Source organism: Ciconia boyciana, chromosome 2 (genome assembly GCF_034638445.1).
Source record: "Ciconia boyciana chromosome 2, ASM3463844v1, whole genome shotgun sequence".
In the NCBI taxonomy this organism is placed as follows: Eukaryota; Metazoa; Chordata; class Aves; order Ciconiiformes; family Ciconiidae; genus Ciconia; species Ciconia boyciana.
Genome location: NC_132935.1, coordinates 128032351 through 128057449, shown reverse-complemented (window position 1 = coordinate 128057449; position 25099 = coordinate 128032351). Strand labels below are relative to the sequence as shown.

Sequence of the window (25099 nt, the reverse complement as noted above, 5' to 3'; positions counted from 1 at the left end):
TAATCAGACATACTTTCTGGGAGTTTCAATGACCACATGAAACATATACACAGACATTATAGGTTTTTGAACTTATATATGTCTTATCTCTTTAAACTATATTTTTTTAAAAGCTATTTTTCCCCCCTTTTTAACTTTGGGCAGTTGCACTGACCACAAAACATTTTTATAGGTGACTGATCTGGTTCTGAATTGTAGATAAATATATTAAGAAAACAAGTCTTCCTTTTCAAAAGACCTGCTTTCATTACAAGATAGAAATTATTCAGGTGTACATATTCCTATTTTCACTTAAGTGAGCAAGGTTATACTTTACTGTCAACTTCTGTGCAAATCTTTTTTCTTTTTTAAATTAATTTGTGCAAAGAACAATGATTGTGAAATTATGATCACCTCAGATTACAAATAACCTTCCTCAAATATTCTGGAGGAGAAAATATCACTAAATAAAGTATGTGATTGAATTAATGGAATTAAAGGAAAAAAGAAAACCTTTAGGTTCAGTGAGATTATGTCCTTAAATACTACATCCTTGCATGGAAAGACAGACATTAACACGCGCTGAAGTCAATGAAAAGTTTCTCAGTGACTTAAATAATTGGAAATATTTAAGCTCTAGGGTTTTTAAAAAAATATTTCAAATATTCTCTGTATTATTACCATTATGTTTTTGTTCATAATGATAAATGCGCATATCACTTTGCCATGAGCTATCATTCACCATGGGAAATACAACCTGTTCCAGGAAATAAAAGTCACATCAAAAAACAGCCGAAAGAATGAGTGATGACCCAGCTTTAAATTCAACACTACATTTTGTTCTGTAAGAACTACATATGACCACTCACTTCAGTTAAATCAATAAACATGTTTTAAATTTGGTGGCATAATAAAAGTGACAATTTTCTCCCTTGTGAGATGACTCTCTCTAATGTGTAGTAATAAGCTGGTAAATAAACTATTTTTACACAATTATGAAATAGTTATTTTTAAGATGGAATATTTTACTTCATTATAAGAGATTCTGTAACTTTTTAGGTAAAACCTGGGAGAAGGCAGTAGTATTAATAAATGGGGAAATAGCTTAAAGTCAATTCACCTTCAGAGTTCTTCTACTGAATCTCAGTCTATTAGAAGTAGTTGAAGAAAGTTGTGTCTACTTGGATTTTTTTTTTTTTCTCCCCATTCTGAATTGTATGAGATAGGCCCAAATACTGGCATCTAAAAAAGAAGACTTACTTATTTAGGAGTGTACACCCATCAACTACCAAAATGGAGGTGGAGAAAGGCCCTTTCTTGTGGTATTTGTGTGTCTTTTCCCCGCTACCCTTTTTTTCTTAATGATGGAAGAATCAGCAGCCCAAAATGTGGTCTTATAGGCATACCACTGTTTAAAGGTCTTTCTGATCCATGAAACAGTAGTAGTAATGTATACTATTGCTTCTTTTCTCTGTCTGTTTGAAACTGAATTTTCTCTGAAGGCACAATAGTAAAATGATGAAAATCATACAAATGACTCTGTGTAAAATTGGTCCCTTTAAAAAATATTCTATAATAATGTTTACAGTTTTTCAGCTGTTATGTGCATTAAGTGCATCTTCTTATTGAATCAGTTAATCAGTTAACAGAATAAAAAAGTGGCTAGCGGCTAGCCTGGATCCACCATACAGTTAGTAGTTCTGTGAATATTTGGTTGTTGTTGACACAAAGAATGTGTCATACAACCAATAGACCTCCTGCAGCCTATTGCCCATGGTAGTGCTTTTATTCTGTCATTAAGACCAAAGCAGGCTTTTATCAGTTTTCTCTTTATTGACAACTGCTGGTGTGCTGTTTGTTAGAGAATAATATCTGAAAGTTAGCTAAAGATTTTTAAAAGCCTAGAAAAATTCATACCAGCCTTCCATACAATCTGTTTGTGAAGGTTTTTGTATGTTCATTCAGAATCCTTTTGTATTGCTTTATCCCAATTGTCTTCTTCAGAATTTACTTGGGTTTTTTTTTTGAGGACTGCCTATGAAATAAATGTATTTTGTGTTAGTGATACTGGATACGATTAAGTACCATTGTGTTTCCTGTAGACATCATTGTATTTATTTTATGGCATGTGGGCTATTCATGGGTGTCTATGCAAAGATCATACTTTCTGCTGTGGTTTTCCTTACCTTATGATGCAAGTGATGAGGGTTTCTCAAGACTTGTATTAAAAGAAAAAAAAATCTTGATTGCACTTCTTACAGGAAGCCTTTTATAGATAGAATTGTAAGATTAATAAATGATTGAGAAATTCTTTAAGAAATGGTTCATTGAACCCAGGATCAAAAAAGAACAGTTCAGTACTTTTAAGATATCCTAGGTAACAACATCTCACTGTGCGATTGGGCCAAGTGGCTGGGTTATGACACCCTAGAGAAATAAACAGGAAAGTTAACGATGGAGGTTTATTTCCCTGCCTGATTTCAGAATACAGCAGTAAGAGATATCATGCAGGTACGTGAATATGCCACTCCCTCTGTGTTTTGAGGAGGGGAAAGCTCCAACCAGCAGTAGTTTGAAGTCACAGTGTTAGCCCAGTTACTACCTCTTTTCACAGTGCTCCAGCATGTACATGGAACAGCATCATGGATCTCTTCAAGTCTGTCCATATCTGGATACTTCTTAGCAATGAAGAAAGTCCATTTGTCCTGTTCTACCTTTTTTTTGTTGTTCAAAAGGAAATTATTCCTATAAGGAATATTATATTCCTATAAGGAAAAGATATTATTTCTATGACAAAATTTCTTAGGTGGGAGCTGGCATTACCTGCTGTTTCATCTCATGATTGACTTTAGCTTTGTAAACAACAAAATAAATAAAAATGTCCTTAGCTATTCTGCCAACTTATCCAGTCCTCTGAGTAAAATGTTAGTAGAATAAAAATTTTATTTATTCCTCATACTTGCTCCTGGACCTCAAAAGTGCTAAGAAGAAGTCATCTCATTATTTTAGGCAAACCTATTTATAAAAGTATACACTACATTATTAAATAAACCTAAAAAATATAATTTTTCCAGATAGCAGGCACTGTAGGGTTGACTGTTCATGTAAATCTGGAGCCATCTGATTGTAACTCACTGCTTTTCTTCAGAACTCTTCCTTGCAATGTGTTTAGAGATAGCTATATCTATACTATCTTTCCTATTTTTGCCCACGTGGACAGCCAGGTTTGCTGCATGTCATGACTTGAGATAGTCACAGAATCAGACTCACAGAATCGTATAGGTTGGAAAAGACCTTTAAGATCATTGAGTCCAACTGTAAACCTAACACTACCAAGACCACCACTATACCATGTCCCTAAGCACCTCATCCAAACGTCTTTTAAATACTTCCAGGGATGGCGACTCAACCACTTCCCTGGGCAGCCTGTTCCAATGCTTGATAACCCTTTCAGTGAAGTAAAATTTCCTAATATCCAGTCTATGACCTATCTGGTCATATTTATACTGTTTGAAGAAGATAGTCAATGTGTCTGAATCAATCTTACCCTAAGCATAACAGCCCCACCTGGCAAGCAAACAGGACTGCAGTGGCAATCAAGTAGTTGGGGCTGGAATATAATGTTGAGCATGGAGCTAATGTGGTTGCGGAGATGTAAAAAAGCAACAAACGGTTATGGTCTTTTCCCTAGTGGTGATATCTATCTTTTCAATGGCTACTGTACTCAAAGGAGTGAAAAAAATTGCAAAAATACTGCTAAGAGGTCCAAGTCTGTAGCCTCACAGCCTTTAGGATAACTCTGTCCTATTGGTTTTTGGTAGAACTCTTTTCTGTGAATAAAGTTACTCAGGTGTGCATGTGTTTCCAGGACTAAACCCTCAGACTACTTTACCTTGCCCCTCTCTAATGCATTCACATATTGTCAGTATATTGTGTTGTGGATTAAATCTGAGAGGTGCTGGTTGCTTTTATTCGTTCTCTAACTTTATGATTGCTTAGGTAAAAACAGATAAATCTCTTGGATTTTCCTGTATAATATGAATGAAATGCTAGATATTAATTTTCTCTTTCGTGTCCATGAACACTTGTGTAGAAAACTTTCTGTGGTTATGATCCATGATCAGACTGGGAGATGATTCTGTAAAAGAGCATGTTGGGCATTTAATCACACCAGAGGGAAATCTAGGTAGTGGTTTTAATTAATGCATATTCTGTTGTGATAATGTATAATCTGAGGAAAAAGTGAAGGTAGTTCTTCCAAAGGGATACAAATTAATGCTGTGAAAAATGAGGAAATATACCAAGGCTGAGACATTTTTTGTCAATAATGTGTAACCTTTCTGGCCAGAGCAGGTTAGCTTATTTCAGTATTTGGAAAGAGATGGATTTCATGGTCTCTCTCATGTCACAGCTTGTCTGCTATAGAGTGAACATAATGCTTCTGGGTCACAGAGTTACTCAGTGTAGACAGCTTGAGTCCACTGCACATGGATGTGCAAAAGATGATGGTAGTTTGCTTGTATGTGATGGATTTACTTTCCAAGGAAGCTCCTATACCTGCGCAATTACAGCCAAGCATGGGGCTGGAGACCTAGAACAAGAGCAGGGTGGTATTCAGATGCAGCCTGCTCGTGCCTGTGGAAGAGCTGCTGGGCCATGAGCTGGTTCCTGTCACTGTCTCAGCTGTCCTGAGAAGGAAGGTCCCTGGGAGCTGCCATGCTGCAATGGGCTCCCTTGACCATGTGTTGAGCACCCCTCCTCCAGGTCCGGCTCTGCCTCAGGAAGGACTTGAGATATCTTTTATTTGTTACCACCTGGACTTCATGACTGAAAGAACAGTATGAGTCTTATCTCCTATTTGACAATTAAACACTTTCTTTTACATTTCAAGGATTTAAATGTATCATACTTTATCTTGGGAATGAGAACATTATAAACCATAAAGCATTCTGGACTATGTCCAATGCTACGCTCTGACTACTCTGATGTGCTTTGAAGGAGAGCAGACATAGATTTGGTTTTAATTTGGTCAGTAAGGCTGAGTTTACAGTTCTTTTGCATTTCTGGGGCAGCATATACTTAGCAGAGCTAATCAGAAGTGGCCAGGTTTTATTTTTCTGATTTATACATAGGGAGTAGATATATTTTTTTCCAAAGGGACAAGGAAATAGTTAAGACTCCACTTTCCATTAAGTGGAAGATGGATACCTCATGTTCTTACAAAAACACAAACAGAAAAGTCAACAGTTAAAAAGGCGTTTGTGTCTGTGCTTTTTTTACTGCAACCTTCCCTTACAAGATTATAAGAAGTCTTAAGCTGTTATGAGACTAATGTTAAGAATGGCAAAAAGGCGGTGTTAGTTTCTTTCCTTAGAAAAGACTTCTGAGGTTGCCATGTGTGATGGTCGTGGTGCTATACCTAATCTCATTTGAAAGAAAAAACAACACAGAGGGACAGCAAGAAGAGTTAAAAAACGTATTACCACTTTTCTGAGCAAAGAAAAGGGGAGTTAAGACTAAATTGCAAAGCATCCTTTTTAAGGGTTGTTTTGGGGGGAGATTACCATCACACAGGAAGGGGTGTGTAGAAGCACCAGGAGATAGAGCCCCAAATCTGAGCTTTTTTTAGAACAATGATTTCTCACAGTATCTGGGGAGATGAGAAAAACTTTTGATTTTAAGCACACGGTAAAAATAACACAGCTGTATTTAAAGTGACTTTCTACTTATGGTTGGATTTACTATTGTATCTTTTTGCTAAGATCAGCCATGGAAAGACAAAAGAAAGTCTGTCAGGTACCTAAAATTATTTTAAGAATCAGAAAGAAACAGCTGGGTATTTATAAAAAATAAACTGTCTCCTTCAGAATAGTGATCTGTAAACTGAGTGTGACAGTAGAAGAATGAAGGTTACAGACAATAATCGCACACATACAAAGGCAAACCTGGTGAACAACGTAGTTTACTAAGGATCAGGATTGCTTCTTTTCCTAAAGGCACTGGGAAGATCAGAAAGCAGGAGAATTTGCAATTGTCATTCATTGATTTATGTTATAAGCTATTGACACATGTTCTCCAGCTATGGCATTGTCTGATGGCATCTTATCTGCATAGGCAACTCGCATTTTTTTCACTGCTAATAAGTACAATAAAAAATCTCTACCATTTCTGTTTAAAAAGAAAAATATTACTTCATAATGAATGTCACACTTTCCTATTTTATCTGTTCTTTGCTGTCTCTAGGAGTTGAGTGACTTCCAATATTAACATAGAGGTAGCATTAATCCTTTGCAAATAGTGGAATCAGCATGTGATGGAAGTCACTTGCTCTGCAAATATGCAACTAGTATGATTCTAAGTGCCATATCAAGCCCCACAGCCTGAGCAGGTTAATGAGCACAGAATTCTTAGTGGCTGGAATGCTAAACATACGTAGGATAAATGGGATCCATCTAACGCAAAACGTTATCAGGCTGCTGGCACATAAAATTAAAAATCTTATAAGGAACATGTTTTTATTTAAAGAGTGGACAGAAAATGAAAAATCAGTGTCAATAAATACACAGGAAAAAAGAAACAACTTTAACTGAATATGTGTACATCGACTGTCTCCATAGTAATTATTACCATGCTGGAAAGAGACGGAGTTGTGGGCAGCTTTCAGCTCAGTGCTCAGCAGGTAAGAAAAAGGCAAATCTGAGGTTAGGAGCTATTAAGAAAAAAACTGAAGGCATTATTACACTATTGTATCAGGCAATTTTGTATCCATATCTTGATTGTTGCATGTTATTCTGGAAAAAAAAGGAGCTACTAAAAAAGACCTCTCTAAAAAGACACAGGAGATCTAGGAGGGGTAAAGAGAAGGTATTCAAGGTTGACCAGAGATAGAGAGCTCCACTTCCACACAGGAAGAGCCTTGTATTGCTGGGGATGCTGAAAGTACTCAAAGAAACTCCACCTAAAGGCACCGTACCTGCCTTCTGCAACACAGTTCAGTGTGGGTCTCGCAGCACATCACCTAGGCTGTTATACCTACCACCTACCAGGATGGACTATCTTGTGGTTTGTAGGCTAAGGACATGGAGAGGTATTAGATGTGAGACATCGTGAGGATGAAGCCTTTAGCTAAAGAGTCCTGAAAGCATTGCTGGCCAGAAACTTTTGTCGGTATTTGCCCACTTTCTCAGCCTACTTCATAGCAGGTCTGAAGCATGTTTTATTGATTACTTTGGGAGGCAATAGAGAAAAATGAATAGCCTCATCCAACATGGCAGTTTAGGTTTAGAAAGGGAAGAAAGAGAGGCCTGTAAATAGTTTTAAAGGGAATTTCAAAGTCATATGATAAAAACAGACTACTACAGCTATCCAATACTACGGTGGAGACCCAATTCAATAGACTTAAATTTGTTTTTACTCAGAGCAGCAGATAAACACTCTGCTCTCACCCAGAATTTAAGTACCCTTTTAAAATATAGTTTGAGTTTTAAATGGTTTGGTGATTGAGAGATGAAAGTTAAAAAAAAATGTTCATTTAGTTGAGTATTTTCTGAAATAGTTCCTTCTGTTTTACCTTCCTTTGTTGTAGCTGGCACCTGTATGTGTTGTAGCTCTTTAAACCACCTGCAGGTACCCAGGTTGGAGATGGGGAAGTATGGGGCTTCTCCATCTGCCTCCCCCATCTTTCCAATAGCTATTTGGTTTTGCAGTGCAATGTTTTTTCCTTCCTTTTTTATTTTTTTTCTTTCTTCTTTTCCCCTTCTCCTCCTTACTGACATGTAAAACTTCCTCAACTGGAGAGGGCTCTTGCATGAACTACATGAAGCATTCTTCACTGAGAAGTTTGGAAAGTTTAGTTTCCTACACTTTTTTTGTTATGTATGGTTTTGTGTCGTAGAGCCAAAAATACACCAGTCTTCTATAATTCAAATCTTTCTTGCTTTTCTAGGCAGGTTTCAAGATGTAGTTATTTTGCTTGTTGTTAATTTCTGGCTGTGCTAATTAGTTTTTGGGGTTTTTTCCCACCTTAATTTATATGCATTGAATTGAATTTAATTAAACCTGTTTGACAGACAGCTTCTTCCTTTATTTCCATAATTCCTTTTTTCTTAATCCCAACACATCACAAAATGTCTGCTTTCATTTACCCTGGCATCAATTCACTGTAATTCCATCAGAGCTACTGGAGTTACTTTGAATTTACTGCTGTATAAGCAAGAACAAAATTTGATCCCATGATTGACAATTACAGACATCTGAATGGAGGGAAAAAACACGAACCTTTCCAAAATAGTGTTAAGTCTTTACTTTTAATGGATTTCATGTCACTAAGGAATGTGTCAAGTGATTATGCCAGTGACCATGTGGTAGGACAAGAAATCTAAACACAGGAATATAAGAATTGGATATTACTAATTAGCAAGGTTGCAAATTAGCATATTCTGACATAATGGAAACCTAGTATGAGTCAGATTCTTTGTTTTTAAAAAGTACACCATGAGATTTTTTTTTTTATTTCCCTGAAATAAAAGAGAGAGCAGGAACACCTTGAGGATATTTTAAGTGGTTACTCCTAGCCACACTTGCCTCTGGTCAGTAATCACTATTTCATTTTCTGAAACAGTAAAGAGTACATTTTTCTTATCTATGAAATCGTATGTTGCAATTAATTGCTTCTGAGTTGCATGAAAGCATTTGACAATTAAAACTTTACAGTGATTTTTATTTGCCCTTCAGGAGAGTGTTTTTGTTTTCTTAACTGCAAAAGAGTAAGCAAAACTAAGAAAAGATGTGTATAATCTTTACATCTAGCCCTGTTTCTACCAAAGTCTAAAACATCAGTAGTTCAGCTGCCAAAGGTTAAAGTGCCATTTCCTGATGTTTAATGGACTCTCACTTCTGTTCTGCAGAAAAATGGAAAGGAAGAGGAAGAGCGGGGTCACATTTCGAGTCAGCACGAAGACGGAGTAGAGCTGTCCTTTATCATATCTCTGGACATTTACAAAGGAGAGAGAAGAACAAATTAAAAATTAATAATGTAGGTGTAATTCTTCTATTTTTCAAAAATATACTCTTTGTACTGTCATTTTTTTTAAAAAAAAAAGTACTGTAAAAGGTCAGTGGGTACCTGAGAAATGTCCTAATCATAATTTTACGGTAACAAAAGGAGTAAAGTGCAGTTCACTTAAGTGCAGTTCTGCCTACAAGGGTATTTGTTACACTTCATATATCAAGACAGTGCATTTAGCTATACTGTAAACAGACATCTATTTAACCTGAGGAAAGCCACATTATAAAATTTCTCATAACTTAATTTTAGGTTCCAATTTACCTTACCATCCCAATTATTTAATTTCAATAATTACTATTTGCCAAAAAAGAAACTCAAGGTATTATTCTATCTGAAAATCTCTATGCTGTGTAAGCTCTAGGAGGTCACACTTCATTTAGGCAACTTTTCATGTGAATGTCTCCAACTTTGTGCAGAGTAAATTTATCTTTTCATTTCCTAATTGCAGTAGTAATGTTTATTTCTTTAAATTACTTCTGTGTTCCTCTAGTAACTATAACTAGTAAGTAAGTTCGTAAACACCCTGTGAATGTTGCAAAGCCCAAATCAAACAATAGACAAAACCAAAAATATAGCAACAGAAAGACTTCTAAAGAAATATGCTCAGGAGAAAGAATTACTTTCTTCTCTATGGAACTATGTTTCAGGAGAAAAGTTAATGCAGAGGAAAACTAGAGATGCATATGAAATCCGTATGTACATATAAAAATTTGATAGAATAATGTCTGAGAGCCTGTTCCAACAGTGAGAGCCTATAGTTATTAGAAGCAGGGGTAGCAAAAAGAAAGAGTTTTTCTTAAAATCTCAGAACAGTATTTAGTTTCTTGTTTGTATATCATTAGGATCAAAAAGCTAAAATCTTTGACAGAGCCACAAGAAGACAATGGTCTTTTTTTTTTTTTTAATTGTTAGGGGGAGGATGGAAGACAGAAAATTGAAAAAGTAGCCAATGGATATAGATCATGAACACCCTGCAAAGATGATCTGACACTGGGCATATTCCTTTTATTGGTTACCAAAATTAAGCAGCAGTGCGGATACATCAATCTAGACATTATTATGTTAGAAATTAAAAGCAGAAAAATCTTGGTATAGATTAAGGACACAGCTGGTATATGTCTCAAAGGGCATACAGTCACTTTCATTGAATGTAAATGTTAAAAAATGATTAAAAAAAGGTTAAAAAGCTAAAAATGTTAAAAAATTTTAGATGTTGAAAAAGTGTAAAAATAATTTAAAAAAAAATCTGCAGAGTATGACCAGGTCTTCCAGTGATATTTTCATAGCACAGTAATATTTCTTAGGAACATGACTTTTAAATAGCTTTTGGTGACTTTCCTATACTGTCAAAATCCTAGTGCAGATGATATTATACCAGTTTAAAACATTTGTTGTCAGACTGATTTACTACCTTTAGTACATAGATTTTTAGAACTATGAATTTAAAGTCTTAAGAGGAACATTTTCATCTCTGTGATTAAAAATGGGCTGACACTAACAGTGAGGATTCAGCCCCTAAGATTCATGAATGAGAACAAGAATGGAGACGGCAAGGACATCAGTATTTCAAAAGAAACACACAAAGAGAAATGCTGTGATAGGCAAGGCAAATGTAATTAAGTCTGCGGTCACGCAGTTGTTGTCTTTTTATATTCATAGTGAATAACTTCAAGATCAGAAGTAATCTTAGCTTGCTGAATACACAATATTGTTTTGTGAGGCTCTTCATTACTGGAACAGCATTAACAAGGGGCACAATGACAGCGAGCAAGAATTTTGTTAGTAAATTATACAACACAGTTCATGTAGCACATGCTGCTTTTCAGGAGGGTAGGTGTTTTTGTTAAAACACTGAAGGATGAAAGCCAAGAATTTATAAAACTGGTGCATGAGTGAAGTCTTTGTTGCAAAGACCTTTGCTGGTTAGGTGACAAAGTCCCGAGATACATGAAAAAGCTAGGTATAGTCTTAACGGTAAAGTTGGATGGTTCTGGAGCTGTACTATGGTGGGTCTACATTAGTATTTTGGTTTAGATCAGGAGTGCAATTTTAAAGAGAATCAAAAAGTTATTGCTACTAATTGTGCTTTGGTTCATAGCAGTCTGGGGCAGACAAACTGGATTCCCTCAGATGAAACTAAACTAGGAGAGGTGCTCCAACTACTTATAGCTGTTCAGTCCACAGGACCAGGCTAGAGTTAGTCTGAAACAACCTCCTCACAGCTCTAAAATATGTATAGGAAGGATGTTTTGTCTTCAACACCATCTATTCATTTCTATATATTTATTCCTATTTACACGTATACAAAGCTTTAGCCTATCTGTCCAGCAGAAAAACATTGCTTTTCAGTCAGAATTCACCCAACAGAGGAAGAAATAGTTTGCCAGATTCAGTTCCCTCCTCATTCTATTTAATCTGTCCCTCATTAATCCTCTTCATGCCCCAACATTCACAAAACTTATTCCATCAACAGAACCATCTGTCTAAATAAGTGAGGACTACATCAGAAAAAAAATTAGCATTAGTTCTTGCCTGCATAAGAGTATGTCATACTTCTTTATGCTTTTTAAAAAAACAAATGGCTGCATTGGAAGAAATGTATCTGTATGATGAAATTATTGTTTTGTCTCATTTCATTTTTTTCTCTCCTTTTCAGAATGTTTTTGTAGATAAACCAGCATTTCCAGAATACAAAGTTTCAGATGCAAAAAAATCCAAATTCATATTGTTGCATTTTAGCACTTTTAAAGCTGGCTGGGACTGGCTTATTTTACTGGCAACGTTTTATGTTGCTGTGACTGTACCTTACAATGTTTGCTTTATTGGCCATGATGAGCTGTCTACAACTCGAAGCACAACAGTCAGTGACATTGCAGTGGAAATTCTTTTTATCATCGGTAAGATATGTTTGGGGTTTGTTTGGGATCTCTTTTTTGACATTTAAGGTTTTCACAGAATGTATAATACAGAAGAGGAAATAATCATCACTTTCATGATTTTAAAGAAAATCAATTTTAGCTGTATAGTTTCAGATTTTATCTGAACTTTAGATCACTTTTTTTTTTCTTTTTCACTTTAAATTGATTCGGGTAGTCCTGCTGTTACTTGAAAGGGACCTTTGACCTTAAGGAGGGTTGAAAACCAATGTTTTACCCTGTGGATGCCTAAAACCTTCCCAATGTAGGGGTGTGCCCCGAAATTACTATAGTGTTGTTCATCAGGTACTTTTTTTTTTAATTACTTTTCACAAACACTTAGAAGACCCGTGGGCCACAAGTTGAAAATCACTAGATTTTAGAAACTAAAGACATAAGATTAAAACTCATATTGCACAATGTCAGTATCCTATCCTGACAACTGGGATAGAATTTAAGAGGCAGAGGTTGCAGCTTGTCATCTGGTCTGTTCTCTAAACTTTTTATTTCAATGATCCATTTAATTCTTATACCTTTAAAGAATTAAAAAGAAGACAAGGTCATATAGTGGCCTTGTAGCAAAGGAATGTCTTTTTTGTATTATCTTTTTTTCATTTCTTTGTGAATACAGAAAAGAATCCCTGACTAGAGTCACACAGATTTTTCCCCCAGGTTTTTATTGTTATAATACCACTCAGTGCTGTCACACTGACAAACCATAGCTCAGATCTGTTGATAATATGCAGGTGGAGAAGCTATTATTTTAAAGAAATAAGCAAAGTTGAGTATGTCTTTCTTGAATATGAAAAGCCTTAGGACAGTTTCTAAGAGAGAAAGAAAATTAACAAAAGGATAAAATCATCCTCAGATTTGGAACTTCTTTTTGTACTTTACTTTTCTCTATTTTTTCCGGAAAAAATGTAGCTTAACTCATACATTAAAAGCACTGTTATGATCTTCTTTAGGAGAACTAAAGGAGATTGAAACTTCTTAAATGCTAAGCAACACCTCGGAATGTTTTTAGTTTAACAGAAGTTTTTCTTACAAAAATTTTGAAAAGTTTATTCTGTTTCTCTGACAGCTTTACTGTAGACAGTAAGACTAGTAGGTGATGTGGCTGATGGAAGAATCAGATGTCATGATGGATAAATATTTGTGTTTCCTCCTTTGGGCATTGATTTGTCATTAGATTTAAGGTCTAATTTTCCCCTTTTATGCTCACTATTAGATCTTGGTGGACTCTTTCATGTTAATGCAACCAATCCACACTGAATCATACTCAAACACTGCAGTAGGAAACATATGTTCTGCAATGCAGATCATGGAAAATCATCTTTTGTCTTGTGTAAAAGAGCAAGGCTCTGACTCTAGTCAGTCATAAATGACTCCACATTCCATTTAGGAATATAAAATGAAATAATTCTGCTTGATCTACCTGTGTATCCTTATAAAAACAGTAGACTCAAGGTTAAGATATTTTGATAATGGTTGTATCCTTCACCCCACACCGGTGTAGATAACTGGTTTGTGTTATGAATGTGTTTATTAGAATCTGAGCACAAGAGCATATAATCTGTATCTAACTGATTTATGTGCAGTAGTATTCATTTGAAGCAAGACAGATGGTGTACTGCTTAGTGCTACTTTTCTGTTTATATCCTTTGCTGGAAATATAGAATTCTTATATCAGTAAGCCAAAAGCAATAGTATCTCTATGATCAATAGAGTAGCTGGGTAAGAAAAATAAAAGGAAGAAGATTTTCTGTTAATTTTACTTCATATTTTCTGGTCAGACTTTTGGGCCTGTCTTCCAGGAAATCAAACTATGGTTGTAACTACATACATTCAAATAAAAGTGTATAAAGTACTAGAAAAGACTTCTTTGCATACTTATGTTACTGGTAACAACAAATGCTGTACTGTAGCATACCAATATTCCTCCCCCACAGTTTCAATTGTGGCTCCATTCTCCCCAAAATAATTATTTATAAAGTTATTATCTGTTTTTAAATTTGTGGCTCTAGGGAAAGGTTTGAGTATTTTCAGGACATTCTCATGCTTTTAAATCTCTGCAGTGAATTTAAAGAAAATAGTGTGTTTATAGTCACATCTCAATGGTCCCTTGTCTGTTAAAATATTGAATGAATATGCCTCAGAACATATGTAAGATTGACACCATACATAAATTTAAGCATAAGTTTCAAGGCATTGTTGCACCATGGCTCTGACAAGCACATCTTTGATGGATGATGTATGCGCTTTGAGAAAAGTCAATGAGAATCGTTGAGTAAAATTATTTTTATGATGCTGCTGCTGCCTCAGAAAGTCAGTGGGGAGATCTGTCTGAGATGGGGCCTTCAGCTGTATTACAGCTCTGTAATCACGGATTGAGGTATTAGAACTCTGTAATCATGGATTGGAGAAAAAGAGTCTATCTGCTTTGATTTTATTCGGATTCCTCAGAACAGAATAATATTCCTTTTACGCACATAACTTGCATAAACTCTTATTTGGACTTAACAAGGTCTTCACTTTTATCTGTGTTATTAAAGGGAGTGGAGACATGACAATAAAAGGGAGAGATGTCTGCTCATCAGTTCAGGGGAAATAATAGGGTGGAAGCTAAGGGTTTCCTTTAAGCAGAAGAGTTTGAATAAATCTAGTGGCTAAAAAAAAGATCTTTTAGGCTTATCCAATTTGTGATTCAGCACATGCCTAAGCATGATAAAAATACATATGGAAGTGTTCTCCTGACTTGGGGTGCTTATAAGTAAGACTGTTAAGCTGAATTAAATTACTTATGAGAAAAGAGCACATCGAGCTAGAGGTTTAACTGCTTTATTAGCCTTTAAAGTTCTCTAAAACATAAACAAAAGATAAACAATAATAATAATCCATTTTGTGATGTCTTTGGGGAAGGGGTTGGAGAGGGAGCATAATTAAGGCTTCTCAAATTAAGTTAAAATTATTTTTCACTTGATGCTTCCTGTATATGCTAGTGCTTTGATAACTTGTGTGATGTGATGTTTGAGTGTACTTTCAGATCTCGTCCTCTGTAACGTGTGCAAACTTTCCCTAACATTGTCCTGTAAATAAATCTTTTGTTTCCTCTATCCAATGATAGTTTAAAACTAGTTTAGTTTTAGAATTTTTTGAGTGTTGTATGTATCTTAAAATCATAAAGAAGGGGAGAGAAAAACTTTTTAACATTAGTGGATTTAAGCAAACACATTAAAAAATTATCCTAGAAAATGTTTCATCTGGTGAGTGAGATTACCTGCCCTATTGCACAATTTACTTCAAAGTTTATGCCCCTTAATTTGCATAGGCAGAAGCTGTGTCCTTCATTTGTAGATATGCATGTCTGGGCAGCTAAAGTTTCAATATTTCTAAGCATAATGAATCTTGGTTACTTTTCAATAATATTTGTAAAGTAAAGTTTTCTCTTTTTTGGAGAGAAAAGCTGGCAGACCAGTTCATTCCATTTTATTAGTAATAACCTCCTGATTGCATAATTTTTACTTTTCCATAACTATCCAGTGTCGTGCTTTTCTTTCTGTAACTGTTTCATTCTAGTTTTCTGATATTGTCTTTCTTTTTTTCCGCATTTTTAAACCATTATTGAATGCCTTAATTGAAGAAAGTAACATTACAGAAAAAATTATCAATACTTTATTGCTAAATGCTCAGACTCACTCACAGGATTATTTGAATAGGATGTCTTCAACAGGAGTTGAAATCAATGCAATGGTTCAGAGAAAATATATACAGGCTTTCAGGGTAATGGTAATACATTATTTGCTGGATACAGTGAAAGGTGTCTGGGCATTTTGTCTCCTAAGGTGGCCAGGAACAACTACAGAGAGAAGAGCTATAAGTGACCTTTAACTTTTCATTTTAGTTTTCTATTTGTGGATCATCCAGTTTCTAGTGGAAGATGGAGAACCCTGGATACTAATTATAGCTATGAAATTATACTCTTTATAAACATACCGGCAACAGTAATTTTAAGTGATTTTCCACAACATACTCCTTTGCCTATGTGTGGAAAAAAAACCCCATACCCATCCCTTCCCTCACTCTCCCCACACACACACGCTCGTCTGAAGATTTGATCTATGGCTTGCACTTTCAAGAGAGAAAATTAATCATGGTTACTAAGATCACTTCTCTTTGTATGTGTATCTCTCTCTCTTGTTAAATACTATTTAACGAAGTGTTTTATCAGCAATTTCAGTTTTTAAAAGCAGCATGTTTAGAAGCCTTAAAGCTGTGATTTGTGTTGCATGATACTGTAGCTTAAAGTGACTTGTTGGCCCATTAGTGTCTATCACAAATGTAAATGACTCAAAATCTTTCCAAAACTGTCTTAAATCATATGAAGCTCTTGAGTTTCAGATGTTTAATATGTAGAGATTTAAAAATATGGTACAAACCCAGTAGAAATTCATATCATTCATGACTTACACAGTCATTCAAGTGTGCATATTATTGCATTAAAAATAATATATGTTAAACAAATTTTGTTTGAATCAGATGAGATAGTATTAAATGCTATAAACTTTATTAGGTTGCTTTAAATTAGAAGGTTTGTTTTCTTTTTTCTCTCATGTTCTTTTTCATTATTACAATGATTATCATTTCACATCTTTGCAAGTACACAGAAGGTCATGTAAAACAATATCTGTGTCTAGGGGACCTCACATCTTAAGAGGACTTGTGCATTTTGAAAGGAAATGGCAGTGTTTTGAACCATATTTTAGAAAGTGTGCTTTCAGACCCTAATATGCTAAAATGCAGGTAGACACCAAGGAAGTGGTTTGAATTTATCTCTGGGAATTTACCTCTGAGCATCAAAAGGTCTCATCTCGTAGATGAGACTGATATGAACAAAACATGAATCTGGATAGAGTGGCATTGTTGATACACCTAGTATTAGGGAGGGAAGGTCATAATAAATTGTTCATGGACTATGGACTACCTAGTAATGTGAATAAACAGTACAAAATGTTTATGTTGAAAAGCAGTAATAAATTTCCTAAAGATTCTCACTCAAAATGTCAAACTGAAGCTGGCAAGACCACTATATTGTTAGAAATTTTTCCAATAGCCCTCCTTACATACCCTTGTAGGGAGGACAGATGCTAGTCCACACACAAGATGGTGTTTCCAAGCTCAGAAACATCCATCTGGACATAAAGGAGACAAGCATAAGCCACAATAATTTAGAAGTGATCATCAATAATTTAGAAGTGATCATTTTCATGGAAATATTTCTGTATCTTCAGGTAGATGCAGATAAATGTTATGATAGCGGAGGCATCCTGAAAATGTGACTTGTATTGGCTCTGCTGACTCCTCTTCATTTGCAGAGGTGTGATGTCATTGTAACACATTGTTAGCCAGCTTCTCATAGAATGAAAAAAATGTATGCTTGTAGATCTAACCAAAGTTATAAGAAATCACTGCCCCAAAATGTTGCTTACTACTCCTGAAGGTGAGAGATACCTTACAGTTAAGACAATAAAACTGCTCATCTGAGCATTCCTTCTTTTCCTGAGGCCACAATGAACCACATTGACTTAAACTACTGGTGAACTCGTTACAAGAAGGGATCCTTATGTATTGTGCCACGTACCATCAAAGTTAAAGGTAAAATCCAAGAAACAAGTGCCACGTACCATCAAAGTTAAAGGTAAAATCCAAGAAACAAGTACTTAAAGAAGTACTGAACAGGTTCCATTCTGAAATCCGATTTTGTGAAGGAATACCGAAAACAAAGCAAGTGGATTACGCAGGATAAAGGCCTTTTAAAAAAACACATGTAAGATGATGGGAAACTCATGAGTATGGGCTGAAATATGCAGCATTTACCATATGTAATTCCTTACTATTCTGGGGAGAGTTCTGTAGGCAGCTTATAGCTGGGTCAAGATATTCTGCATCTGTGCTTCTGGCAAATATAGTCACTGTTCCACTTCTCAGTTTGCTGAATTAATCTCTTCAGACAGATTATTTTTCTTTCCTACTTCTTATTTCACAAAGAGACTTGTAACATTGGAATGACAGGCTTCTCAGCACTTAAGAGTGCTAAGAGCACTTAAAAACTGACTCTTTATCTTTTTTGTCTAAGTTGTGCTGCTACCGTAAAAAAAAAAAAAAAAAAGCAGTGTGACAAATCACTTCTTTCACCTATAGTCAATCCACACATTGGGAAATGCTGTAGTAATAGTTTTGTATGGAATTTTCACTCTGCTATGTTTCCTTTCAAAAGGTATACAAAGTTAAAACTATCCTGTTATACAGAGTATGACTGACTTGCATTGTAGCTACAATCAGACAAAGTTTGTATTTAGGTTTACTAGCCTATAACACGATGGTAAGACAACACTATATTTTTCAATAAGATTAAAGTCTTTTAATTAACCATCTAGGCCATTTCCAAGGAAATGCTTAGATGGTTAATAGTTTGCCATATTTCTTGTGAGCTTGCATGTGATCTTTATCTTTTTTTTTTTTTTATGATTTATGGATAATGTCCTATGTATATGAATTGTTGTCAAGCTGCATGAGGTAATTTCTTAGAAAAATATTTCAGGTTTCCCCCTTGGAATTGGTCAAAAAATTTTACGTGCACAAAGTAGTTGCCCCATTGCCCACTGAATGTTTTACTTATTTGATCTTTTCATTGTTGTCTCCAGCATTTGTGTAAAGTGAACTGTGTTCATGAAATACCTAACAACTACATTTGCTTCACACACATTGAATTTAGTGAAAAGTTAAGTCATATGACTGATGTTTCTTCACTCTTTGGAATTGCTTCTTTCTGCCATATTTCTGCAGGTTCTATTAAGAAAATTACCCATGTAGAAACTTTCACACTTCTGCAGTCACAAATACTAGCTGCTTTTAAAAGCAGAGCTAGCAGTTCATTTTTCAGAAATATTTTTGGTTCTTTGCTTTTCTTTCAAGACTCCAAAGTCTGTATCTTCCTTTGTGGAAAAGTCATTATAATATATTTTAGTTACTCAATATGTTCATGGATTGAGTCTGTTTTTAAAAGGTAGAACATAGTTTATAAAAAAGAAAATCTTTCCAGTGTTTAGTATGTTATTGTAAAGTTCACGATATGTGATGCTTTCCTAGTGTATCAGCTACTAGAACTGAGATTAGCTAGTCCCTGTTTAACACCCTCATAGTTAAGGAGAGCAACTTGAATAGGTGAACCCAAAAGGCTGCAAGTCAAGGAAGCAGATAAAAGAATACGACTTCTTATTTTTTAAGTTAGTGGTCTTTTGTTCAATTTCATGATATTGGGATTTGAATTCATGGGCTCTCAGCACAGTAAGGAGTTGCAATTAAAACCCCTGTTTTAACGTTGGTGTGCTGGTCATTCTGTGTGCCCCAGCATGCCCACAGTAATGGGTACAGCAGCTTAAGTATGGTGTTCGGTAGAGCATACCATGCTAGTGCATTAACACTGACCTTACTATACTCCTGGAAGGAGTGACTTCTGTTATCACAATAGCCATTCAAACCACTAATTCCTTCAGTTTTCAGTTTTTTATATTAATGGATAATTTACCCAAGTAAAACAGTATTTCCACTTGGGTATGACTTCAATATCCCATTACCTTCCACTGTAAGAACAAATAGTAAGGAAGAGCAAATCAGTCTGTCAGTTACAGATGGATTTGGGGAATCAGTTCTGCTATGATACCTGAGAATAGATCTTGCTCCATTAAAATCACTACAAATGTTTTTGATTTATCAAACTGTAATGGAGCAAGTCTGAGAACATACGTCATAACACTGCCTTAGAACAGGGACCGTGCCACTCCTCATGTGCTGTACAGTGACAGGCATCTTGGTGTCCAATCGTAAATAAACCCTTTTCACTGGCGAAATTTGACTGGTAAAACAGCTTAGCATATTTAATGGTGACTTTAACAGAACAAAGTCTATGAATTATATTCATTCCACGTTAACAGAAGCTTTTTTTCAGAGGTCCATCATATTACATTAATGCAATATCGTTGTGCCGAGGATTTTAAGAATTTGTAGCTTTAAACTATGTTTCCATTGTTCATCTGAATGCTAGTCATCCAGCTAACGCCACAAGACCTCTAAAAAAGAGTTTCTTTGAATGGAGGTGTAAAGTGTCTCTGAAATGAGGTTCCCAACCTCTGTGACTACCCACACAAACCAAACGGGGTTGTTTCCACAGTATTCTGGAGTGCTAATGGCCAGGAGAAAATGTTACTGGGGGTTGCACCCAAGGAAAAATAGGAGGGAGAGGTATACTTGATAGCCAAATTTTACCATCTTAAATGTACTGTTGCTTAAGGACTAATTCTAATCCTTTTACATAATTTTCTTTAATGATCATGCTCCTCAATAAGATCTTTTTTTCTGTTTAAGCTGTGGAAGAGAACAAATTTTTCTGCTTAACAAAATGCCATCCTGGTGGTACAATGGTGGCTTTTGATATTCCTTTTTAGATTTCAAGTCAATTGGGACCTCCACTTTGTATCTTGGGATACTTCATTTCTTTAATTTCTAGCAGTATAAAATTTGGGCTGACTGCTTCCTTCTCACTGTTACCTATGTCAACACAATACATCTGAGATTTCAGTTATATGTAGTTTTATATGACCTTTCAGTTCATAAAGATTCTGATAAGAAAGAAAAATTTTGACCATCTAGTTCAATCCTAAATATAAGACAGTATATTTAGTCCAGGTTTTAATTTTAATTCCAATAAACTGTGTTTGGCTAAAGCATGTTTTCCTGAAGGATATCAACTCTTCTTCAAAGACCTCAGAGAAAGGAGAACCCACAACTTGACTCATCTATGTCTTGTAAATTACCTTTTTTTTTCTGTATTTTTTTTCATCAACCTGCAGAAGTGATGTCTTGTTAAGTGTTTATTACTACGGGTTTAAAACGTTACTACCTGCTGATTCTTAGGATACACTGGTTTGTAATTTAGCATCTGATGTGATACAACCATGCTTTGCTGCTCCATTCCAAAATTAGATAACAAGTATTTATTGAATACATCTGTTTTTTCTACAAGATTATTAATAGCTTCTTTCATAACGGGATGCCACTAGTACAAAGGAACTAAAGTTTCAGATTAGCGTTTCTTTCCTAATACATCTAAAACTGTAGTTTTGCTTCATCCTGGCTATCAATGATTTCTTTCTCTTTCCCAAACAGGTCTAGATTTTCTTGTTAAATTTTCTGTAGTTTATATTGATTGTTACTTAGTACCATTTGTTTTATCTTTCTTAAAAAGAAAAAAATCTTTCTTAAAAAGAAAAAAAATGCCTTTCCTTCAGCAGCTGCAACAGGCTGTTATAAAGACTTATTATTTTGTTATATATTATTATTTATATATTATATATTTTATTATATATTATGTATTTATTATATAAACCCCCTACATTTAGGTTTTTTATTACTTAATCTCTGTTGCTTTTTTTTCTTGTACACTTTACCTGACTTCATAATAGCCCAGATTCCCTAGCAACAGGTGTAAAATAAGCATTACTTTCCTTTCCTATGTAAAACCAATGTCATCTCCCTCGCCTTATCATGTCGACATCTAAAAGAAAATCATCAAGCTAATTGTGGTAATAGACATTTTGAGGGGATTTGCTGAGTTGAAAAATCACACTTCCATTTGAATAAATTCTTCCTAGGAGATTTACTAGGAACATCTCCGTTTATAGCAGCAATAGAATAGAAAAAATAAGACTTTATATAGGGACAGATAAATTGTTCTTCAAGCAATATAGCACTAATATTTCCTGGAATCTTTCCTAAAAGCTCTCTGGCCAGATTCTAATACCATTATCCATATATAATTAAATAACACTGGCTCAAATAATCAGATAGATCAAAGAGCTTGGACTTTGGGGAAAGTATTGCTAGCTAAAGACAATCAATGTAAAATCACTTAAAGGAAGATGAAAAAAATAAAAGAAATAAGAGAAGAGCCAGTCATACCATCTAGAAGAGGGAGGTGGTGTAGGAAACTGTCTGCTCTGAAAATCAATGGGGTTAATATACCTAAATCATCTAGGTCTCAAGCACAAGATTGAATTACTGTAGTCTAATAAGAAATCATGCATCACCCAATCCCCTGGTTACTGCTTATATGTATACTACTTGCCCTAAAGGTGCAGGATTTTTCAACTTCATTTAGTTCACAGTAAAAGAGAGGTAAACTGAGTTATATTACCTAGCATTTGCTGCGATCTAAAAGTGTGCCATGGGCAGTTATTGAATCATCTGACTTATCCTAAATTGTTATTCTGCTGTAGCTTGATCATATGTCTAATCCCAGCAGGGTTTACTTTTAAAAAATCAAGCCTAAAGCGAAAAAAAAAAGTTGGCACAGGAAAATCAACTGCTTCAGGTAAAATAATCCTGTTTATGGGTAAAGAGGTTCAGCTGGCTACCAGATAACACGTATTGTGCTTTCAAAATTGGAAAATAAGTATTATTCTGGAAAACATCTTAAGGATTAATAGGATAGTTTGGTGAATATCAGTTTATGGTTTTCACTCTTTTTAGATCATTTAGAATTGCAACCTGCATTATGCACTAGGTAGAACCTCCATTTTTTAATGTAATCTTTTTTTTCCCTTTGTTGAGCACCAGTTTAAGTTGGTATTTTTATACCATTCCTTGAGTGGATGTGTCCGTGTGTGAATGTGAGCATGGCAGATATCTAGAAAGGGATGGCTTGGTAAAGGATGTGATGTCCTACAGAGCTTTAATTCAAGAGAGGTCACCAAACGGTTCGAAAACCCTATGGACTTGCTCAGGATTCCCAGCTCATTTATGCCCAACTATGAAATAAGTTGTCTTTTCATAGGAACTGAGCATAGCTAGGGCATGAATTTTCACGCTGGAAGCTTGTGAAAAGGAAAAGGGTCACCAACGTGTGAGTAAAAGCCATTAGATCACTCAAATAAGGAAAGGAATAAGTTAGGGCTTTTCAGTTAGATCATGGTATTGGCTTTAGAAATTTTGAATCAAAATATCACAAAAGCATGTAGCCATGGTAATTGCAAACTTCGAAGACATTAGGGTAATGCTGGTCCCAGCCTTCTGGGATACTGCTGTGGATACTGTGTAAGAGCTTAATTGGAGCAAAATTTATAAATAAATTAGGAACTGCAACTGCATGTAGATTAACATTTTTTAATGTAGACACGTTCATAGCTGAAACAACTGGGGTTTGTTTTTTAAAAATTCATTTTCTTTAATCTTTCAGTGTAAATTCATAAGAGTTTTAGAGCTACCACATGTCTTACAACAATTTTTTTTTTTAAAAAAGGGATGTGTCCCCTTATCTTATCAGTAGTGGAAATAATAGGCTGAGAGAATCCATGCAGGTTGAGCTAGTTAGCCATGGGGTCCAACCAGAAGGTAAAACAGAGTCAAGGTTTAAGTTTGAAGTTAACTGTACCAAATGGTTTTATGAGATTTGTCAGTCACTATTTATTTTCTCTGCATGCATCTTAGGGACTTAGTGCCTAACAGGGCTTCTGGTTTGCCTTGTGTGGAGTTGGTAGGGGAAGGTGATCAATCTGCAGGCTAGAGAGAAGGAGGAGCAGGACTGAAAAAGCAGAAAGGAGCTGCATCAACAGGCACACTTGGTCAGAGTGTGTGGGAAGCAGAAGCCCGTGTTCAGACACAGCAGCGCAGCAGTGCTGGAGGATGTGGGGTGAAAGCAGCAGGCGTGTAAAAGATAAGGTGAGGGGATAGGGAGTTAAGAGATTTGCCTAGAGAGACTACGTAGAACAGTCTTTCTGAGGGTGATTGGCCATTGATTTGCCATTGAATTTTTCTTAATATGAAGTGATTCTGCATGACCTGGGTGTGGAAATTAGAGCTGAAATAACTGAAAAAATGCTCTGTTTAAACCTTTGGAGGTGTGTGTGGGGGGATGCATAGGTGATGTGATTGCTTGTTCCAGACCTGTTGAAATTGGAAATCTTGGGTTCTCCCTATTGAGTGCTGCCAGGTCAAGTTCACCTTTGTGTTTGACAGCAGAAAAATTACTTGCTGCTTTGTGGACTGATGCACTTTGCTTCTGTTAAGCTCACAGGCTCACCTGCACAGCAGTAAGTGGGGAAGAAGCAAAAGTCTGCAACACAGGTCAGGGCTGGCTTAAAATGCATGGGTGTTTGTTAACAAAACAGCTGTATCTATACTAAAACATGGCAAAAATCAGAGGAAAAAAGGCACCTTGTAGCTTATACATGACTTAAGGGCCTTTCTTAAAGTCAATAGGATAGTCTAGACTTTATCTTGATCTTTAATTCGCTTGAACTCTGACTTTTGCTGTCTAATTGTAACTGAAATCAAATTATCTAACTTGACATAAGAACACAGTTTTTTTCATAGTGAAGACAAGAATACAGGGGCTTCACCCTTTCCTTCCTCTCTACATCAAGTATAAAGATGATATTCTAGATATGCGTGCTGTGTCTCAGCACAGAATGTAGTGAGTCAACCAATTTGATATTATCTGCTGTTACTCCTGCTTTAGTTTTAGGTAACTTTTTAATGACATTGTTCATGTCAGAGACATTATTTATGTCCCCTATTCTGCTTTCCTGAGCACGTGGCGTGATGTATGTAGCTTGCAAGATCATTTAAAATTATGCTTTTCCAGCCTACATGGAAAAAATTTGCAGTGAGGAATTTTTTTTTCTGTAGTAATAATGCTTCTTATTAGTGATTTGTGTTATGAGAGCTGCTGAAACAGAAAACAGATTGTAGTTCCTGTCCCAGTCTGAAACAAACATATCAAATACAGCTTTAAGGATGAAGCTTGCACAGGCTGAAGTTTGTCGTTAGAGCATACTTAAAGATAATATATTCCAACGTACCTCTTGTAGAAAACTTTTGACTCACTAATTGTCCAAAGATATTAAAGTCACTTCATGTGTGCTTCAACAATCAGCTCTGAGATTAAATATCCCTCTTGCCTGTTTTACAGCTGTAATCTGTAAAATTTTTGCCCTTCCTTGTCTGGAATCTCCAAAGCTTTACAATATTGATGCTTGTGTTGAATTTTTAAATGTTTTTTTGATAAGTTAGTGTCATTGGTACG

General features: G+C 35.5%; 1 protein-coding gene across 1 annotated transcript in view; it reads left to right on the top strand.

Annotated features, from left to right (window-relative positions):
* KCNH8 (potassium voltage-gated channel subfamily H member 8) overlaps window positions 1-25099 on the top strand; it is a 200208-nt gene that overhangs the window by 87019 nt on the left and 88090 nt on the right. The window contains exons 4-5 of the mRNA XM_072851445.1: window positions 8886-9013; window positions 11703-11943. Of these exons, the coding sequence (XP_072707546.1) occupies window positions 8886-9013; window positions 11703-11943 (369 nt within the window). The remainder of the gene's footprint in view (window positions 1-8885; window positions 9014-11702; window positions 11944-25099) is intronic.